Genomic DNA, 18,879 nt, shown 5'->3' with positions numbered 1-18,879 from the left:
GAGTAATAGATGCATTTCTGCAGTACCTTAACTAAAGTGTTACCATATAATGTAACTTAATAAAGCAGTTATTAATTAACCACAGAGACCTGTTGATTACTGGTTCACCTCTGGTTGCTCTTCATTTAGGATGGCATCAGGTCCCACCTTCTAAATGTGAAGGTACACTTTAAAATATTATTAAAAGTTTATAATGCATTTGTTGCTCAAAAGCAGACAGTTTAATATCATGTGTACATAGAGAAGGGGCTTTCACATTTGTACTGCTTGATGCCACTTTACACTATATGAAAATACTATATCCTTGTATTTAAAAAATAAAACATCAGCAGTGCTGTAGTTTAAACATCAAAGTTAACATTAAGAAAATTAGTTATTCTTCTTTCATTTTGTGGCAAAAGATGCCTGTCTGTGTGTGTGCTTATTAATACACACTGTCATATTTATATTTATATATATATATATATGAATAACGAAATATATATAAAGTTACCTTGAAATTGCAGTTGATGTCTGTGTGTCTTTACATATGCTGTGTGTATATATATATATATATATATATATATATATATATATATATATATATATATATATATATATATTTACATCCATCCATTTTCCAACCCGCTGAATCCGAACACAGGGTCACGGGGGTCTGCTGGAGCCAATCCCAGCCAACACAGGGCACAAGGCAGGAACCAATCCCGGGCAGGGTGCCAACCCACCGCAGGACACACACAAACACCAAGCACACACTAGGGCCAATTTAGAATCGCCAATCCACCTAACCTGCATGTCTTTGGACTGTGGGAGGAAACCCACGCAGACACGGGGAGAACATGCAAACTCTTTACTGCGAGGCAGCAGCACTACCACTGCACCACCGTGCTGCCCCACACAGATATGTGTATATGTATAAATATGTGTTCCTGTATTTTTATATATACATAAAGATTTATAACATATAGATGAATGGATAGATATTAAATAGATGTGTATAGAGATAGGGTTGTAGAGATAAACAATATAAAGAGTAAATGCATACACACATGTCCATATAGCCATATGCTAGGTAGAAAATGTCTTCTTAACAAGTAAAAAGCCTATTTTTTATATTAGATTTTAAATGTTTGGCCTGAGCATCAAGTACAGCGTCCTTTAGCAGGGGCCCCTCTTGTATCCTTTATACTCTTCTTGTCCTTTCCTAGGCCCGTTGCCCACTGGACTGCTTACTCTCTGTATCTTATCAGCCCTGTCATTCTAATGAGGCTGGTGCTTGTAAAGATAAAAAGAAATGTCCGCACAAGTCCTATTACAGCATAGTATAGAATGTTTAGATTTATCATTAAGGAAGGTTTAGTTCCATATTTAAAATGATTTAACATTTCATAATGATTTTGGTGACCTTATACTTTAAATGTGTTGGTATTTATGTAATGATTTCAAAATGCCTGCCTGTATGTATGAGGAGGCCTGGCATCATGTGCAGGGGGGTTTCCTGCCTTGTGTCCAATGCTGCCAGGACTGTCCCTGCCTCCATGACCCTTAAATAAATGTGATGTGATTTCAGGTTATATATTAACATATCAGGTACTTTGTCACACATACACACACATAAATATACTCTCTCTCTCTCTCTCTCTCTCTATCTATCTATCTATCTATCTATCTATCTATCTATCTATCTATCTATCTATCTATCTATCTATCTATCTATCTATCTATCTATCTATCTATCTATCTATCTATATATATATATATATATATATATATATATATATATTCATGTAGTGCATATATACACAAAGAGTGCTATACTGTACATATTTCAGAGTAAGAACAAGAAGCTGTTTTGGAAACACCTGTATTTTATCATGTATATAATACATACGGATTCTTAACACATAACAAATGTCCAAGTGTTTTTGAAGAAAGGCTCAGTGTTCCTATTCAGTTTGACTGTCTTTATAAATAAAAGAAGACGCATTAGTGCTGTTTACTCAAGATAATAAAAAAGCCCCCATACTTCTGATATGTCCCCAGCTCAGAGTGACAGAAATTCAGACAAATACATTTATATTCCAGTCCGGCTTCATCTGCTTGACCCCTTTGTCTTTATGTCCAGCTTCACCTGCTTGGCCCTTTTCTCTCCCATTTTCCCATTCCAGGTTGATCTCACCTACTTGGCTCCTTCATATTTTTGACTGATTTCAGATGTTTGCACCCTCTGCATTCCAGGTCAGGTCCACCTACTTTGCTCCTTCACATTTTTGACTGATCTGCACCTTTTTCATTTCAGCCCAGGTTCTGCTGCTTGGCCCACTAGTGCCCCATCAGTGCCATTCAGACGCTGCTCCCATTCTGTGGCTGCGAGTATTCCTGCTGTCGGAAGCAGTGCTTCTTGGTGCTAGCGGTCCATTCCAGAAACGCCTTGAGGTTGTTCACCATGCAGGGAAATTTGAGGTGTAGCTGCTCACACAGCTCCTCTTTCCGCAGCCCATAAATCACAGGGCTAATGCACTGAGCGAAGCTGAAGAAGGTATAGTTGATGCCTTTAAAGAGGTCCTGGTTTTTGCTGCTCAGCGTGTAAATGATGAAGTTCACAAAATTGGGCAGGATATACACTGCCAGCTGTAAGCCATGCATACTGATTGTCCGTGTGCCGATCCGGTTGCGCCTGTTCAAAACCCCCAGCCTTCTCCCTTCCCGAAAAATCTGGACATAGGTGAAGAGGATGAGGAGGCTGCAGCAAGTGACCAGCAGGATCTTGACCACCTCCCCTCCTTTCGGTTTTGCAGCCAAATCACAGAAGTTCTTGTTCTCCTTGAGCACCAGCCACAGAGGAATGGGCAGTGCCAGAATCCAAGCGAGCAGCCCTGTAATCCACGGTTGATACCCTTGGCTCAAAGAACTGTATTTGAGAGGAAAGCAGATGGCACAGTATCGGTCCAAGGCCATGAATGTCAAAGTTAGGAGGATGCTGGAGGCACTGGTCATCAAGCCAGTAATGAGAGCAAAGCAAAACCCCTTAGGCACCTGCCAGGCCAGGTAGCTCTGCAGGTAGAAGATGCTGCTCATCCCAAAATAAACCAACCCAGAGAAGAGCAGGTGGAAGATGAGCACGAAGCGGGCCTGGTTACGCAGCTTCTCCACGCTCAGGATGGTGTAGTTGATGACCAAGTTGAAGAACGCCAGGAGCACAAAGGAGCTGACAGAAGCCAACAGACGGATCCCTGTGTAGGGATAACTTGTCGTGGTGTTCCCACCGTTGGAGTCGTTCATCGTGGAGCCACTCGTGAAAGCAAGAAAAGAGCCGACTTGACCTCCAGGGTAAGCATGGTGTCAGTGTGCTGAAGTTGTGCTTGGTGGTCTCTGGTCGAGTCTGAGGAGGACAAAACAGAAGAAGAAGAAGAAGAAATCTCTTTACGTTCACATGCTGTTTGGCAAGAATGTCTCAAAATAGCACACGGCCCCTGAGTGGAACAGAAAGCTCTCCTCTCGCCGCTGATCCCTCCTCCCTTGCGCACCCTCGATGCTTACATTTCAAAAAACGGTTTCCGTCTGACTTCTGTCACAGGGCCAAAGTGGAGCACCTGTTGACTCAAAACGATTTCCTCCTCTGCAGTTTAAAAAAAGAAAAGAAAAGAAAAGAAAGCAAGCAAGAGCAGCGTGGCTGGGACTTCTGCCCAAACCCTCCACCTCTGAAATCTGTGAGAACTCGTCTGTGCCGGCTGCCAAGGAGAACTCGGAGAGCTTCAGAAAGAACCCTGGAGACACATCACACACATAAGTAACTCAAAACGGGCACAAAAATGGTGATTTTGCAACATTTTTGAAGTCCTGCGGAACTGAAAGTTCATTAAAAAATCTTCAGCTCTGCATGATTTTTTTTTTTTTTAATATCATTCAATGCTTGACTCGCACAGCTATTTACTTTTTATAACATCTGCCTCTGCATTGTCAGCATGTATTATAGCACAGGATGCCAGTCTGTGATCAGGGCCATTTGCCAAGCCAGCTACTCAGGGTCACAGAGCCCACTTCTGTACTGTATCTTCAGGAACAGGAACATCACATGACTGTCGGTCTGAAGCTGTCCGTCCATTTACTGAACCTGCTTGAACCGAGTGAGAAGTGCAAGGAACCAGAGGTGACCCTGGCAGTGTTAGATACAATGCATGAAGTGCAAGATCACACTGAGACCCCCACACTAGCTTCATCAGCCACCTCCTAATGACTAGCCAGCATGCATGTTTGAAGGAAACTAGGACCTGAGGAGCCAGCAAACCTTCTTGTTCTTCAAATACTATTTTGCTTAATTATAAACAGTATAACACACGTATAAACAGACACACACAAAGTTGGTGAAGCTTGTAGGTTCTCACCACATCTGTGACTTTTCTGTGCACACTTCCATCCAATGTAAATTTCCAGAATCTAACTTGACCCCAAGTTGGTGTATACATGAGTAGCACCTGTAATGAACTGCTGTCCTGTCTGTGGTCACTTCCATCCTTTGCCTGAGACTACTGGGATGGACTCAGCTGCTCACTACCCTGAACTGGATTTACTGGGTTTGTGATGGTCATGTTGTGTTATGAAGTGCAGACTTGTTTTGAACTGGGCTGAAAAGCAGGACAGTGCAGTCCATACAATAAAAGGCAGGGAGAGAATAATGTGAAAGGCGCTACATAATAAGAAGATAGATAAAAGGGCATGTAAAGGCATTATATGTTAGGTAGATAAAAGTTGTGACAGGTGCTATATATTTGATAGATAGATAGACAGAAATGAAAAGCAGTGTATATTTTATAGATGGATATGAAAAACACTATATTATAGATAGATAGAATGTGTGAAAGGCAGTATTTAGATTGATAATAGAGTGTGAAAGGCAGTATATATTAGGAAGATCGACAGAAAGGAATAAGTAAAAGTTACTTTATACAGTATTAGATATATTTCAAAACACTCTAATGATGAGCACTGCCAGAGTCCTACAAAACGACCTCCAGCAGGCCACTGGTGTGAATGTCTCTGACCAAACAATCAGAAACAGACTTCTTGACTTCTTGACATCCTCTAGTGGGCCCTGTGCTCACTGCCCAGCACTGTGGAGCTCGATTGGCATTTGCCTTAGAATACCAGAATTGGCAGGTCCACCATTGGCACCCTGTGCTTTTCACAGATAAGAGCAGGTGAAAGGGTCTGGAGAAGCCATGGAGAACGTTATGCTGCCTGTAACATTGTTCAACATGACCAGTTTGGTGGTGGGTCAGTGGTGGTGTGGAAAGGAATATCCATGGAGGGACTCACAGACCCCTACAGGCTAGACAACGGCACCTTGACTGCCATTAGGTATCGGAATGAAGTCATTGGACCCATTGTCAGACCCTATGCTGGTGCAGTGGGCCCTGGGTTCCTCCTGGTGCACGACAATGCCCAGCCTCATGTGATGAGAGTATCCAGGCAGTTCCTGGAGGATGAAGGAATTGATACCATTGACTGGCCCCCACGCTAACTCACCTGACCTCAATCCAATAGAACACCTCTGGGACATTATGGTTCGGTCCATCCGATGCCGCCAGGCTGCACCTCAGACTGTCCAGGAGATCAGTGATGCCCTGATCCAGATCTGGAAGGAGATTCCCCAGGTCTCATTATGATCATGCCCCCATACATTGTTAGGCATACATACTAGCACGTGGGGGCCACACAAACTACTTAGTACGATTTTGAGTTGCTGCAATGAAATTTCGGCAAAATGGACTAGCCTGCTGCATCATTTTTTCACTTTGATTTTCAGGGTGTCTTTTAATTCAGCCCTCTGGAAGTTGATAATTTTCATTTCCATCAAACAATGTGGCATCCTTTCATTCCTAACACATTACTCAGTCCATATCAGTACAGACATCCAGGAGGATGTCAAAGTGTTCCTTTAATTTTTTGAGCAGTTTATATAAAGATATATATAGTGTATAAAAATATATACACTATAAAGATAAAGATATATATATATATATATATATATATATATATATATATATATATATATATATATAAAACACTGTATATTTATAGATAGATATATAGTGCCTTTCATATCTTTCAAAGATAGATATATAGGTAGGTGTGAAAGCCATTATATAAAGAAGGTAGAAATTTAAGATTATAAGATGGGAAAGGCACTGAATATTTATAGATAGATAGATAGATAGAGGGCGGCACGGTGGCGCAGTGGTAGCGCTGTTGCCTCGCAGTTAGGAGACCCGGGTTCGCTTCCCGGGTCCACCCTGCGTGGAGTTTGCATGTTCTCCCCGTGTCTGCGTGGGTTTCCTCCGGGCGCTCCGGTTTCCTCCCACAGTCCAAAGACATGCAGGTTAGGTGGATTGGCGATTCTAAATTGGCCCTAGTGTGTGCTTGGTGTGTGGGTGTGTTTGTGTGTGTCCTGCGGTGGGTTGGCACCCTGCCCGGGATTGGTTCCCTGCCTTGTGCCCTGTGTTGGCTGGGTTTGGCTCCAGCAGACCCCCGTGACCCTGTGTTCGGATTCAGCGGGTTGGAAAATGGATGGATGGATAGATAGATAGATAGATGATGTGTATATATGAAAGGCACTGTATAAAATAGGCAGATTAGTGTAAATACACCCTTAAGGCTGTATCAGTCTGTTTCCCAAGTGGCTCATTATTGTTTTTCTTCACATCATGTTTTCTTATAATTTATCATGCATTGAATCATTTTTTCTTCTTCCAATCGGTTTTATATGTGTTTGCAGTTGTGTGAAAGGCACTGTATATATATTTTTCTGTAAAGCATCATCCATAAACTGTCAATGAACACAGAAATCAAATCAGTATTAAAAGTAACTGACAAACGCCCTCTGCTGTGCACTTTCACCAGTCTAGGAAGTTGAGGTTTTATCCAGAGGAGAATGGCTCCCTCTAGTGTTAGTTACACACCGACTGTGACAGGGAAGCTCCCACTCAGTTCTGGGGACCCCCTGTGGTTGCAGGTTTTTAATCCAGTCAGCTTCTGGTTTTGATTGGACTATTAGCCTAATTATTTCCCAGTTTCTATGTTTTGGGATCAGTGTAGAAATTAATTTCAATTTTTAAAGTTGTTTTAATAGAATATAATAAGTATCTGCTTCTGTTCCATTGGAATAATTTAGTTTTTTATTAACTTGATTTCTAACAGTATTTTGAGTTTTATCAGCCTCATCACTGCGATGTTCACTCTGCTTTGCCAGGTGTTCTGGCTATTTAATCCATTCTGAGCACATTAGTGGGTCTGAAGCAGACCCCCTAAGGAAATTATAGATTGCAGGTGAGTTATTTAGCAGTATTGTGCACTTTCCAATTAATTATATATGCCCTGTAGTTTGACTTTTATTTAATTTTTTTAAGCTGACATTTACATCAAACAGTCTGTTTGGCCCTAACTCGACTGGACACTTGCATAATTTGAAATTGTTTAAATTTGTGAATATTACTTGTGTCACTTCAATATAGAAATAATCAGTTTGAAAAGCAGTGTTTTACAGTATTTAAGGTGATTACATACAGCTGAAGAATGTCAGAAACACCTTGCCGTGGCTTCTGTGTGAATTGTGGTGTCTTCTGCAGCTTCTTACATTTTATGATATCAGTGGATTATCTACTTCTTGTGGACTGCTGATATGGACTTGGATCACTGAATGGATGGATACCTATTGCTTTGGGCATGAGTGGTTGTAATTTTTATATGAAATATATAATGTATTAGTTCAAATTTTTCCATTGTTTAATATTTATTTATTGACAATTAAATTATATTGAATGGCTTGTGTCAATAGAGTTCAATTAAATCATTAGTGACGTTTGCATAGAATTACATATTTAACACTGAAAAATAACGATTTTTCTTCCTGAACACTTGCGCTTGTATTGTTGTGGAGAAAAACTCATTCACGCTTGTAAAAAAACAAAAGAGTTTCTGGATGAGCAATCAGAATAAGACTGTATTGCATATAGCACAAAGCCGACTCAGTTCAGTGAAGTGAGTGTTGTTAGTCTGGCAGAACCTCATATTTATTACACTTCTTATCAAAAGATTTCCTCACTCTGCACATTTTTCATCATTATCTGACTCCCATTACCCAACTCCTCCATTCTTCTCTATTTACTTACACCACCAATATTTTCTCGTGTTTAGTGGGCAGTAAAAAATTTTGTGATGGACATAATTGCTTTCTACCTGTCACCTGTTACAATTATCTTGACCCGAGAGGCATTTTCGCCATCTGGTCACCTCTTAATTACTTGTCACATTCTTAACCTTTGGTTTGAATATATTGGTGCCACATGCCTTTAATATTTAACTTTCACATTGCCTGAAGCCATCCGTTACAATATGGAGACATATGAATATGAGTTATTTTTAATACATATGATTTTTTTTATCTTTTATTGAATTTATTAAAAGCAAGTAACATTCCATACAATCGAGTCAAACTTAACAAAACTAAATTCAATTCAACCACCACCCATGAGAAAGAGAGGAAGGCCAACAGCCACAGTAAAACTTTGAGAGTAGTAAAGAGGGAAAGAAGTCCTACTCCACAATATAAATTTTTATTCTAAAATGTTATTGATTCGATCCTGCCACATTAAAAAAAAGGTTTAAACAGATCCTCTAAGTGAGAATTTGATTTTTTCCAATTTCAGATAATATATAACATCAGGTACCCACTGACTTAAAAGATGTGGGTTAGGATTCTTCCAGTTGAGCAAGATAAGTCTACGTGCTACTAGTGAAGTGAAGGCAATTACAGTTTGTTTGTCCTTCTCCACTTTAAGTGCATCTGGGAGTCCACCAGACACAGCTGTTAATGGGTTAGGAGTGACTTTGATACCAAGGCTGTCTGGTAGGCATTTAAAAATTTTTGTCCAGAATGATATTAATTTGGTACACACCCAAAACTTGGTCTAGTGAGGCTGGAGTTCGATTGCAATGTTCACTGGCTTGCATATTAATTTTTTATAGTATCTTATGGATTCAGGCCTTCTGATCACAAAATTCATCTTTAAATTTTCCTGTCACATACCATTTCATTGCAATCGCTAATTTTTATTGTTTCTTCTCATATTATAAATATACATATTCACCACAATATCGAGAGCAAGAACAAAGCTGCTTTGGTTAAATGTCAACATTGACATTCCATTAATGCACAAGTCACATGTGATTCCAAGATGACACTAACAAAAGTCATGACTCAGTCATTAATTTACTTTGAGGGGACAAATGAGGTGGCCTAAAAGTAGCAGCCCTGCTATGAGGAACGCAGCTCAGATATCTCAAGTACTGCAAATGGTAGAGCCGTGCTAAAGAGTCTCATTACATTAAAAGAAACCGGCCACTCTGTAAGCGCAGAAAAGTATGCTACATAAACCAATTGTTGACACAACTAAGATGTTTTTGCCTCCTCTTTATGTGAAGTTAGGAGTGATTAAACATTTTGTGAAAGCTATAAACAGGCAGGTGAAGGATTTCAAAATTTCAGACAGATGTTTCCACAAATAACATGATGGTTAAGATTAAAGAAGGCATTTTTACGGGTCTAAAAATCAGACACATTGTCAAAGACAAGTGGTTTGAGATCTGCTTGTGGAGATGAAGGAAATCAAATGGAAGACATTCAAGAACGTTGCTGACAACTTGCTTTAGACTTACACAATCATGAAGTCCACCACATGGCTAAAGATTCTTGTTTTGCATTCACACTTGGACTTCTTCCCTGCTGATCTTAATGTAATCAGTGACAAACATGGTGAATAGGTTATATCTGGACATGGCCACAATGGAAAAGAGGTATGTGGGCAAGAAGAATCCATCAGTGCTGGTAAACTATTGTTGAATTCTAAGAAAGAAAGAAAGAAAGAAAGAAAGAAAGAAAGAACACATGCATGCACTCGCGCCCAACCCTCGTAAATATGACTTTTAACAAATGCATAAATAGGTATATAGATAAATCAAATGAAGAGTAAAAAAGCTTAAGCGCTAAAGAACTAATGCAATGTGTTGTTAAATACACTAAATCCAGTACAAGTTCATTTCATGTTTCCTCGAAGTCCTTCAAACAAGATACAGTCAATCTAACATAATCATCAACAATTCATCAGCAAGCAAAATTTGAAAAAATTAGTTGTCCAGTGTAATCTTTTATTAACATTTTAATGGCTGCTTGTAAATTATAACTTTTATTAAACTAAAAGTATCAAACCCAGGGAAACAGCCCTGGTCACATAATTTGAAACTCCACTGGCTGAGGTGCCAGTCCAGAGCAGAACTGCAAATTAAAGAAAGCTTGTGTCCTTGTGGTGGTGACACTGTGTAGTGGTTAGTATTGCCACCTCAAAGCTTGAGGGGTCAGATTTATGAATTTATTTATTGTAAAAAATGATAATCATTTCATTTATTATAGATTTATTTTGAGTCCTTTTTGTGTTTACGCAACTTCCTATACAAATGTCAGGATTTATAAATGAAATCTTGATGCAATAGCTTATGTATATTTATGGCAACTCTGACACATGTTTATGCAATATTTTGGAGAAATTGAGAAATCACAACACCCTTGATCAAGCAGGAAAATGCCACCAAACCAGCTAAATGACAACGTGCACACATAATAATTCATATTACTAAGCTGGTAGTATTATAATGTGCATTGATGTGACAATCATATTAAATTATAATTAAATAATTATGATGCACAGAGTCTTATTTTAGTTCACTTTTTAAGTGGGCCTATGCTGCGTATTTTCACAGATGAACTTCTTTGTTTTTTTGTCAGTTTATATCGGCTACCTGTTGTCACCCATCAGTGAACTGGCCGACAGGTAAGGAGTATCTCAGCCAACCTTCACTCCATCATGCCTGCTATGCTGAAAGCCATTAATCGACTGACAAGGCGCCACATCCAGTTTTCTTATGTTGTGGGTACACATATATAAATCATAGCATGTTTTTGCTGACAAAAAAGGTAATTTTCAGCAGCGTCCAGTTCTTCTAGAATAACCCGAGCACTTGACGATACACAAATTGCAATAAAGGCATCTAGCAAGAACAAAGTTGCCTTTTATTAATGCACAAGGCACATGTGATCCAAAGGTGACACTAACAAAAGTATTGACTCAGCGATTCATTTACTTTGAGGCAAAGTAGCTTTGACAGATGTGATGGTGCTGCATGTGGTGGCTGGCTTGTTGGGAAGGTGAATTGTTGAACTCTCTGTGATTCGTTTGGCCTGTACTATTTGTTGTGATAGCAATCACATCATTACTTGTGCCAGGTGATAGTGGCTACCCACTCAGATGCTGGCACCTTACACCTTTCCCTGTGTTTCACAAAGCAGAGGAGAGAAGCCATGATGCTGCATGTGACCTTGTAAGGTCAGCTGCGGAGCGCAGCCAGATGTTCTTGAATGTAGGTGGTAGGGTTTTGATGCGTCATGTGGGATGCTACTCTACCAGCCAATGAAGTTCTGCAACATCTTGATTGCATATGTATGAGGTTGATTAGCATGCTCCATATATGGATGTTTCAGGGTAACGACAAGGTCCTTTCACTTATGCACATTTGGAAGATGATTGTGCTTTATAAAAGTAAATTGCATAGTAATGTTTATTCTCATTGTTCCATGAATTATTTTTTTTTCTTTTGCTGTATACATTTTTGTTGTTTTTTTGGCAGGTTCTGTGGCTAAGGGGCTAAGGATCTGTGCTGGTATCTGGAAGGTTGGCAGTTCAAATCCCATTACTGTCAGAAGGGATGCTACTCTGTTGGGTCCTTGAGCAAAGCCCTTAACCTTAAAATTGCTCCAGGGCTGCTGTACAATGGCTGACTCTGTGCTGTGGCTCCCAAAAGCCCCAAGAAAAGACTATTTCCACCCAGGGATTAATAAAGTAGATAGATAGATAGATAGATAGATAGATAGATAGATAGATAGATAGATAGATAGATACTTTATTAATCCCAAGGGGAAATTCACAGATGGGAGTGATCAATAAATAAAAATAGAAAAATAAAAGTAGAAAAGTACACATACACATACAGTCATACACGGAGCTGCTGAAAAGGGTGCCACTCTCGGTGGCGCCGGAACTAATTGTAAAGTATATCAAAACAAAAAATAATATTTTCACACTCAAACCCACACAAACTTTTGTAAATGAGATGCCAAGAATCTGGTGTGGTCTGCACTGGTGTGAAGTTTATATATTCTCTCAATGTCCTTGTGGATCTTCCCAGATGTGCCTCAAGTATCCCAGTAGAGTGCACTGTGAGATGAATTTGCAGCGAATGAATGTGCTTCGCCATTTACTGGCACCTCATCCATTTACCCTTTAATGGAATATTCTGGTAACTTTGAGTATATTACTTGTTCAGAATCAGGATTTCCTGTCATGTGGTGGTGCTAAAATACTGTAAAAATGCAAGAGCTTCATTAATTTTGTATTTTCTAGAGATGATACAGTAATGGCTCCCGAGTATGACTGCTCCTGCTCCCATGTCCAAACTGTTCTGATTTCAAATTCTGAAAAGGATTTACACACACTGTGGTGGAATTTAGTACTTTCAAAAGTCAGAATAAATGGGTGGAAATCCAGGATGGTCTTCTGGCACCTGAGTAAGTAAAGATAATTTAGATCTATACAACCGTGACCCCTTAAAGTCATCGTGAGGAGCTGTAGTGTGCCCTTTCTTCCTTCATCATTTTTGAAAATCCTTACTGCTCTGTTGGATTATGTGGGGGTTGGTGGCAGGATTGGCACTCCAGCCACCTTAAAAATCTTCACACTCTTCCAGTGTGGTTCTGAGGTGTCACGTACTGCACTTGTTTCCTAATCCTGGTGGTTTGTCATGTTGGTGCATGCTGCCAACCTCTCCTCTCCTCCTCTGTAGGATTTGAAAAAGAAATATGAACTTTCCCATCCAGGGACAGTCAATTTAAATGTGGGAATGGAGTGAATTAATTAATCATCAGTCTTACTTTCGATAATGCTGGTAATTAACCAAATAATTTGGTAAGGCTCCTATTTTGCTTACCTTACCTTTCTCTGTTGTAGGAGGTGGTGGTGTCTGGCTGTTAGACTCATATCAAGGTAGCTGAAGCACACTCGTTTTAAGGAACAGAATAATACAATTTATTAATAAACAAGGATTATAGAAGGTTGATTCTGACATATATATTGACATTATCACACATATGGGCTTAGGGGGCAGCCAGAGGGCCCAAACGAATGTGAAAGTACGAACGACGGGGGAACGGGACAGATTATTAATGCTTTTATCTTCTCAGAACAACAGCCATAAAGTACCTTGGTTCCACACAACCTCAATACTTCCGGCTCTCCACGATCTCTCCGCTTCCGGGTTCCACTATCCAAGACGTCATGTCCGTTCTATAACGATCTTATCAGTTCCGGTCCCACGTCAATGACTTCACTTCGGGTTTCATTTGATGACGTCGCCCCATCCACCAAAAAAGACGTCATTTCCATCTTTTCACTTCCTGCCAACCCACTTCTGTTTCCTGTTTATCCTACTTCCTCTTTGTTTCTATAAAACACCTCAGAAAACTCAATGCCACTGTCGAATGTGTTGTTGTGCCATTTATGACCCAATTTCAAATTCTTCGATCAAGAACAAAGCCAGACATTATGCGGGGAACTCCCCCAATTCTTGATGGTTTTTCTGTGTTTTCTTATCGTTCATAACATATATATAACATAAAGGACTGACAGACAAACATATACAGTATTATATAGGCTGGCTGTTTACTGGTATTCAGACTTTTACTTAATCTTGGCACAGACAAATAGTTTTGTAATACCAAGTCTTTATATGGAGATGTTACATTGTTGCTCTGGGTTCAAGTGGGGGATTCTTCATGCGTTGGAGGGCACTTGTTCTCTTTACTGCATGATCCTTGTCAGTGCTCTGCTGCTGCTTCCTCAGTTTGCCTTCTGCTGTCTTTTGCCATTTCATAGTGAAAAGGGCATTACTCATTCTGGCCCAAGAGTTTGGATGCTGAATTTCCCCCTTCAAGTGACAGCTTGTCTGTCTTGTCAGACTACTGGCATGCAGCTTTGGTTTGACAGACTGGGTCTCAGCTTCATGTTCCCAAAGAGAAGTGAATTTCACCTTTTCAGCTCCTCATCCAGAGGGCAGCTCACAACTTGTTAGTTTCTAAGGGAAGGATGTTTTAATAAGTCGTTTTGGAGAATGTGCACAGAGTTGCACTGGGAAGAGCCCCCAGAGTTCTTAAGGATTCCCTGGAGAATTTCAGTGAGCGTGTTCAATTCACAATTCTCCGAGCTTCTCTTTGCTTCTCCCATTTGAGAGATGGGCTGCATGTGGTTTTAAAGAAAGGTTTAAAGTCACTTTAAGTTACAAAAATCGGTGTCTTCTAAGAGGCTAAGTTGGCATTATTTGAATTACAGGTCTTTGTTTTGGCTTTCATTCTCCATTGCAGGATTGCTATGCAGAGAGGACCTCTACAAGATGTCAGTTCACCTCTGATTTACACCTTTGTTATCAGATGAAATTCAGGCAGTTCCTGGTACAAGCTGGAGTTCAGTCACTTAGTTTGGAATGCAAGTGGGAGAAGGAGCAGCTGGTTGCCTGCATCCCTGTTAAATCTGCTTTCTTAACTGGCCTGCTGTGCCACGAAAGCCTAGCAGAATGGGCAATGCCCACTTTGTCCTACAGCCCATTATGTTTTTAACCAAGATGACACTAGCTTTGTCTGTGTTAATTGTGCTACACTTAGACATTGCCATGCTCTTGTGTGAGATGGACTCTACTCCTCCAACTGTGATCTGTGAACAGAATTAAATGTGCTCAGGTGATGGGTCAAGGATTGTGCTCAAAATGCTAGGTTCTGGATTATGCTTAAAGCAAAACATAAGCATACAGTAAGCAATATGTCTATTTAATGTATGAAATATATATATATATATATATATATTGTCAGAAAAAGCACGAAGAGACATGAAAAGGTTTGGGGCAGCCACCTGTATATTATATCCTGGCTGCAAAGAGTTCAATTGTCAAGAGCTCTTTGCTCATGTGAGTACAAAACAGAACTGAATTGCTACCTTAAGATGGCAGCTTTTAAAGACAAGTGGAGGAAGTGATGTCATCATGGCCAGGACCGGAAGTGACATCATCAGCAGCGCTGGAACTGGATGTGATGTCATCGGTGCCACCAGAACTGGGCGGTATTTACCGAGAGTGGTCTGTAAGGGATTGAGAAAGACAATTAGTGCACCTTGCCGCCCCCTGGTCAGGCATGGAATTGCTATTATTCTGGCCCTTTAGTTGTCTCCTAATCGCATGTGTGTGACAAGCCCCCCCACCTCCTGCACCGAGAGATTGTGAATGTAAGAGAGAGCATCGGAGGGAGCCCTTACAATGAATGAGCGAAAACTTATAAGGTTGGAGGTCAAGAAACCACAAGGTGACCCATGGGTTCGACTCCTTGTGTAGGGCCATCCATTGTAAGGGTGCATGGTCCATAACAAGTGTAAATTCATGACCCAAGAGGTAGCACCTCAACTGTGTAATCGCCCATTTGATTGTGAAAGCTTCTCTTTCGACCTGCACATACCTGGTCTCCCAATCTAGCAGTTTCTGGTTTAAGAACATGACGGCGTGTTCAGCACCATCAACGCTTTGGTTCAGCACTGCACCTAGGCCTGTGTCCGAAGCATCTGTCTGGAGAATAAAAGGAAGCGAAAAGTTTGCCACTTTCAAAACTGGTGCCGACGTTGGGGCCTGTTTTAAGTCACTGAATGCAGCCTCTGTCATATCAGTCCATACCACAATGTTAGGGGCCCTCTTCTTTGTTAAATCTCTCAAGGGTGCAGCTCTCTCCAAAAACCAAGATACAAACCGGCAGTAATACCTGGCTAAACAGAGAAATGCTTGGACTTGCCGCTTGGTTCGCGGATGGGGCCATTTCAAAATGGCATCTATTTTAGACCACTGTGGCTTCACTGTACCACGACCGACCAGGTCGCCTAAATATTTGGTTTCTTTCAACCCAAAAAAACATTTTTTCAGATTGGGCCGAAGACCGGCTTTACCAAGCTTCGGTAATACTGCTCGGACGTGCTGTAGGTGTTCCTTCCATGTGCTGGAATAGATGACGATGTTTAAAGATAGGTAACACTATACGTGTTATGTGGGCAGAGCACTTTATCCACCAGACGCTGGTAAGTCGCAGGTACACCATGTAACTCAAATGGAAGGACATGGAGTCCGTTAAAGGAACTTGCCAGTATGCCTTTGTCATGTCAAGTGTGGTCAAATAATTTGCCTGTCCAAGCCTTTCAAGGAGGTCGTCCACTCGAGGCATTGGATAAGCATCAAATTGGGAGATAATTGCAAAACCTCCAACTTCCGTCTGACTTGATTTCAAGCTCCACTTCTGCCTTCTTTACCTCGGGAAGACAATAGGGGCACTCTCTGACTATAACCCCGGGTTCTGTCACAATGTCGTGGGCAATCAGAGAGGTCCTTCTGGGTTTCTCGTCCACCACCTCGGGGACGGACGAGATAACTGCTTCGAGCTCCCGTCTCTGTCTTATGTTTAAGTCTGGACCAAAGTTAAGTTAAAGAATGAGTGGGGCCCCTTTCCTTCCATGGTTTCAGCAAATTCACGTGATATATCCGCTCGCTTGGCTGATGATTGGGTTGTTTCACCAAATAGATAACAAGCCCTTTCCTCTCCTTAACTTCATATGGACCTTGCCAATGGGCTAGCAGTTTAGTATGGAAGGTAGAAACCAACTCCATAACATGATAACCCAGCTGGAATTCTCAGAGAGTTGTGCCACGGTCATAATAGTGGACCTGGGCTGCTTGCACTTCCTACATGTGACTTTTTAAAATAGGTTGAATTTTCCCAAATCTATTGTGTAACTGTGCGATATATTCTAATATATTAGTCGAGGGAAGAGCCTCTCCTTCCCAACCTTCTTTTAAAATATCCAATATACCCCAGGGTTGTTGTCCATATACTAATTCAAAGGGCGAGAACCCCATCAATGCTTGAGGGACTTCCCTGTAGGCAAAGAGAATGAGGGGGAGGAGTTGATCCCAATTCTTCCCATCCCCGCTGATCACCTTGCGAAGCATTTGTTTGAGAGTCTAATTAAATCTCTCAACTAGACCGCTGGTTTGAGGATGATACACCGCGGTCTTTAAGTGCTTTATTTTAAGTAACTTGGCCGTTGCTCTGAACGTCTCTGAGGTAAACAGTGTACCTTGATCCATAAGGACTTCCTTAGGGATGCCATGTCGCGCAAACACCTCTACCAGTTCCTGTGCGATAGCTTTGGAAGTAGCTGAGTGCAATGGAACAGCTTCTGGATATCAGGTCACATAATCTATGAGGACTAATATATATTTATGTCCTTAGGCTGAGGGCTCAATTAAGGGAAGGGGAATGGGAGGCGCACAGTCCCTCCTAGGAATTTGCCGCAATTGGCATTCTGGGCAAGAGATAGAAAAACATCGAACCTACTTGTTAATTCCTGGCCAATAAAATCGGAGCTTGATACGCTCTAATGTCTTTTCGGTGCCCAGATGGCCTCCTAGGAGGTGGGGGTGTGCTAATTCACAGGCCTGCCGACGGTAGGTTTATGAGATTAACAACAACTTCCATACCTCCCCCAGATGCTCGGTGACCCGATATAATAAATCATTTTCTATAATAAAGTGGGGTCCCTGTGGCATGGGCTGATGTGTGCATTGGCCGTTGACAAACACTACTGCATTCTTAGCAAATTTCATGGAGTTGTTATTCCATTGCTCCCTTTTAAACAAAGCCAGCATTTCTCTAAATTGAAAACATTTCTGAGAAAGGATCCAGTCTGACCTCAAGGGGCGGGGAATCATCCTAATCCGTCGAAGCGCGATCTGATGACGTATTGGCCTGCGACGAACCGAGGACCGCCCCATCCGCCTCTTAGTCTCCCACATCTCTCTCTGCTGGCTGATTACACGGCGTGGAGATAACCTGAGACGTATCATTCCCGTCTGTTACTAGGCCTCTGATGATCACAGGGTCCATGAGGGGCCTGGGCCTCCTAAAATCCACCACCAGCTCCTTGGTTTTGCTGGTGTTCAGGTGTAGGTGGTTTGAGTCACACCATTTAACAAAGTCCTTGATTAGGTTCCTATACTCCTCTTCCTGCCCACACCTGATGCAGCCCACAATAGCAGTGTCGTCAGTGAACTTTTGCACGTGGCAGAACTCTGAGTTGCATTGGAAGTCTGATGTATATAGGCTGAACAGGATTGGAGAAAGTACAGTCCCCTGCGGCGCTCCTGTGCTGCTGACCACAATGTCAGACCTGCAGTTCCTGAGACGCACATACTGAGGTCTGTCTTTAAGATAGTCCACGATCCATGCCACCAGGTATGAATCTACTCCCATTTCTGTCAGCTTGTCCCTAAGGAGCAGAGGTTGGATGGTGTTGAAGGCACTAGAGAAGTCTAGAAACATAATTCTTACAGCACCACTGCCTCTGTCCAAGTGGGAGAGGGATTGGTGTAGCACGTAGATGATGGCATCCTTCACTCCCACCGTCTCCTGGTATGCGAACTGCAGAGGGTCGAGGGCGTGACGGACCTGTGGCCTCAGTTGGTGAAGCAGCAGCCGCTCCATGGTCTTCATCACATGCGATGTCAGAGCGACAGGCCGGAAGTCATTCAGCTCACTAGTATGTGATACCTTTGGGACTGGGGTGATGAAAGATGTTTTCCAAAGCCTCAGGACTCTCCCCTGTTCCAGGCTCAGGTTGAAGATATACTGTATAACGG

General features: G+C 41.5%; 2 protein-coding genes across 2 annotated transcripts in view; one reads left to right on the top strand and one right to left on the bottom strand.

Annotated features, from left to right (window-relative positions):
* Positions 1 to 18,879, top strand: part of acadvl (acyl-CoA dehydrogenase very long chain) — a 966,944-nt gene that overhangs the window by 219,971 nt on the left and 728,094 nt on the right. The gene's annotated exons all lie outside the window — the stretch shown is intronic.
* Positions 1,851 to 3,782, bottom strand: zgc:194312 (uncharacterized protein LOC794943 homolog). The gene has a single exon (XM_051924372.1). The coding sequence runs from the start codon at positions 3,280 to 3,282 to the stop codon at positions 2,344 to 2,346; it is 939 nt and encodes a 312-aa protein (XP_051780332.1). The 5' UTR covers positions 3,283 to 3,782; the 3' UTR covers positions 1,851 to 2,343.

Source organism: Erpetoichthys calabaricus, chromosome 3, assembly GCF_900747795.2.
Source record: "Erpetoichthys calabaricus chromosome 3, fErpCal1.3, whole genome shotgun sequence".
NCBI lineage: Eukaryota > Metazoa > Chordata > Cladistia > Polypteriformes > Polypteridae > Erpetoichthys > Erpetoichthys calabaricus.
The sequence above is the reverse complement of the archived record's forward strand: the minus strand, read 5'-3'. Positions and strand labels throughout refer to the sequence as shown.

Bases quoted from the DNA above. Each gene is read 5' to 3' on its own strand.
- zgc:194312 (XM_051924372.1), bottom strand. From the start codon at position 3,282: ATGAACGACTCCAACGGTGGGAACACCACGACAAGTTATCCCTACACA.